Raw genomic sequence first — 3,131 nt, 5'->3', positions numbered from 1 at the left:
CTGTTGAAGTCCAAGTTGAGCCTGAAACAACCTTTTCTACTCTGCAATCCTTTTCCAAATTCTTTTTCTGATTGTGTGAAAGGATAGGGTAAGAAGAGTGATTTAAATTTAGGAGCTTAGTATATTAATTTTGACCTCTATTTTAATTGGCTTCCTACATAATCACATTTTATATTTTTATGATAATTCCTTATCACTCAAATACATTAAAAATATTACTAGTTTTAATCTAACTAGTTATATATTAGTAGCTAGTGATTGGGAAAGACTGAAAAATTAGCAACCTGAAATTTTATGGTGATTGTGTTATACCATAGTAAATTTAATTAACCCATAGAAAAAGAACAATACTTAAATTGACCACAGATTAAACATGAATCAGTGATATAATGCTTTGGTGGAGAAAAAAAGAAGCAAAGGAAATGCACATTCTGCATTCACTTCTTCAGAAAACATTTTTGTAGAATTTTCAGTGTGCAGAGTATTGTCCTAAGCATTAGAACTGCAAAAGTAAATAAAACTTGGTCACTACCCTCCAGATGCCATAGCTGGAGAGATATGAAAGAGGAAATTTGTTAGACTGTGCAAAGTGTGACACTAAAAGTCATATAGGAACAAAGGAGAGTAGAGGAAAAACTTGATAAAATGAGCAAGAAGAAGTGTCAAGAAAGATTTCTTTGACATGACATATGACACATACACATGCATATATACTTATGTGCAGAGAGAGAAATAGATACTCAATATGGAAGATAGTAGAAACTGGTGAATCAGGGTGATGAATTCATGGCTCTATTTGTACATTTTTTCCTATAAGTTTCTTATAGTTTGGAGGTTTTTTTTGAAAATTAAAAATATTCTTTTTTTGTGTTTTAATTTTTACATTTTTTATTATTAAGGTGATGTACAGAGTTACATAGGTCAGGTATTGAGTACATTTGTTTTTTAACTGTCAGCTCTTCTTGCATTTTCTCCCAGATTTTTCCCTCTCAATTCCTCTCCCCTGCAAGTTGTATAGTTCATTTTCTTTTTTTTTCAAATGTAATGTTTATTACATGTTTATTACTGTGCCCATTATTAAAATAACCAAAGAAAAATCAATTTAAAAAATGCCCAACTGTCAGCCCAGGCAGTATTGACATTTCAGCTTGACTGGTTCATGGTAGAGCATAAATATGTGGGCATCTGAAGCAATTCCTTACAGACCCAGCTTGGTTCTCCTCCACTGACTTCTCTTGGAGTTGTACCTGATTTTGTTACCAGTTTTCATCCGAATCCACTGGGGAATGGGGCGATTTTGCTTTTGTTTCTTGGCCAGAAACCGCTCCATTCTAAAAGTCTTGTGAGAAGACATGATGTGAAGCTCTGGAAGGCACAGTAACCACGGTGGCGAACCTATATAGTTCATTTTCAACATAGTGTCTAGTGAGTATCACTGCTGCATTTGTCCACCCTTCTCCCCACCATTTCTCTGCTTCCCCATTGCCCTCCCCAAATCAGACAAGATTCTTTTCTTAATTAATTTGTGTGTGTGTGTGTGTGTGTGTGTGCTTTCCTATATGTGTGTGAATGCTGGTACTCAGGGCCTGGGTGCTGTCCCTCCAAATGTAAGCTTCAGGCTAACAGTCTATCACTTGAGCCACAGCTCCACTTTTGGCTTTTTGGTCATTAATTGGAGATAAGAATCTTACTGAATTTCTTGCCCATGGGTTGGCTTCGAATTGTGATCCTCAGCTCTTAGCATCCTGAATAGCTAGGATTGCAGGGGTGAGCCACTGGTGCCTGGTTCTTTTCTTCAATTTTAATCATTTAATTCTAAAATTACCAGAAGAAAGACACCAAAATTTTTGTAGATAGTTACAGTTGCAATGGAGAAAGACTGTTTATTGACATGGATAACTGATGATAGATCATTAGGATACTCCTATCTTGAGCAGTATTTTATTTTAAACCAGCACTGTATCAGACTCTAATGTTTTATAGTCTAGTTAAGTAGGAGGCGGGGGGAAACTACTGTTTTTTGAAGAAGTTACTTATATCTATAATGGTCACTGTGAGTCACCATGATTATCATTGAGTATAAGCTAGCTGTTTGAACTCAGGGGACAATTCTAGTGATAAAATATATTTCTTAACCGGGGAATGTTCATAAAGGCCAAAGCATGTGTTGTTTGGTTTCAGTCACATTATTCATTACTGCATATCCATTATGTGGACTAGCAGTTGGTATAGGAAAGAGCTCACCTCTAGTGCCTCAAAAATGAATCTTGTTCCCAATCCTACTAACTACAGCTTGCACCATCAACTGCCTTGTGGGGACACCATAATCCAGGCATCATGCTAAGGTTTTAGTCAACATAGGAGCTCTGTCTGAAATACAGGTTTACAAAAAGAAATGTATTCTGGGGCTGGGAAGGTGGCTCAGTGGTAGAGCTTTTGTCTTGCATGTATGAGGCCCTGGGTTCGATTCCTCAGCACCACATAAGCAAAAAGAAAAAAGCCGGAAGTGGTGCTGTGGCTCAAGTGGTAGAGCGCTAGCCTTGAGCTGAACTGCTGAGGGACAGTGCCCAGGCCCAGAGTTCAGGCCCCACGACCGGACCCTCCCCCCTCAAAAAAAAAGAAGAAGAGTAAAAAGAAATGTATTCTGATGATCTTCTAATTGGCTTATTTGTTTCAGTTGTATTTGATGTAATTGCTGGTACATTGGCCTTTCATCTGTCATGTTACTATTTATCATCTGACCCATTTGTTTTATGTGTCTCTTTTTTCCCATTTCTTGCCTTTCTTTGGATCAAACAAATTCATTTTTATTTTATTTTATTCTTGTCAGTTGCAGGCTTGAACTCAGGGCCTGGGTGCTGTCAAGGCTAGCACTCTACCACTTTGTGCCACAGCTGTATTTCCAGTTTTCTGGTAGTTAATTTGAGATAAGACCCTCAGGATTTTCCTGCCCTCGATGGCTTTGAACTGTGATCCTTGGATCTCAGCCTCCTGAATAGCTATGATAATAGTGGCTGGCTTGAACAAATATTTTTAAATTTTATTTTATTGTAAGGGTGATGTACAGAACAAATATTTTTATAATAGCATTTTTATTTTCTTTTACTTACATATCCTTCCATTAATAAGGC

General features: G+C 37.1%; 1 protein-coding gene across 1 annotated transcript; it reads right to left on the bottom strand.

The window, feature by feature from the left end:
• Positions 1-1,063: 1,063 nt before the first annotated feature.
• On the bottom strand, positions 1,064-1,357 carry LOC122096167 (60S ribosomal protein L39-like). The gene has a single exon (XM_042666573.1). It carries the CDS (start codon positions 1,352-1,354, stop codon positions 1,199-1,201), a length of 156 nt encoding a protein of 51 aa, XP_042522507.1. The 5' UTR covers positions 1,355-1,357; the 3' UTR covers positions 1,064-1,198.
• Between the last annotated feature and the right edge of the window lie 1,774 nt (positions 1,358-3,131).

This window comes from Dipodomys spectabilis, unplaced genomic scaffold, assembly GCF_019054845.1.
Source record: "Dipodomys spectabilis isolate Male_0828 unplaced genomic scaffold, ASM1905484v1 ptg000015l, whole genome shotgun sequence".
NCBI lineage: Eukaryota > Metazoa > Chordata > Mammalia > Rodentia > Heteromyidae > Dipodomys > Dipodomys spectabilis.
This window is presented reverse-complemented; position numbering and strand designations above follow the sequence as displayed.

Excerpts from the sequence above, each read along its gene's own strand:
- LOC122096167 (XM_042666573.1), bottom strand. The coding sequence starts at position 1,354 with ATGTCTTCTCACAAGACTTTTAGAATGGAGCGGTTTCTGGCCAAGAAA.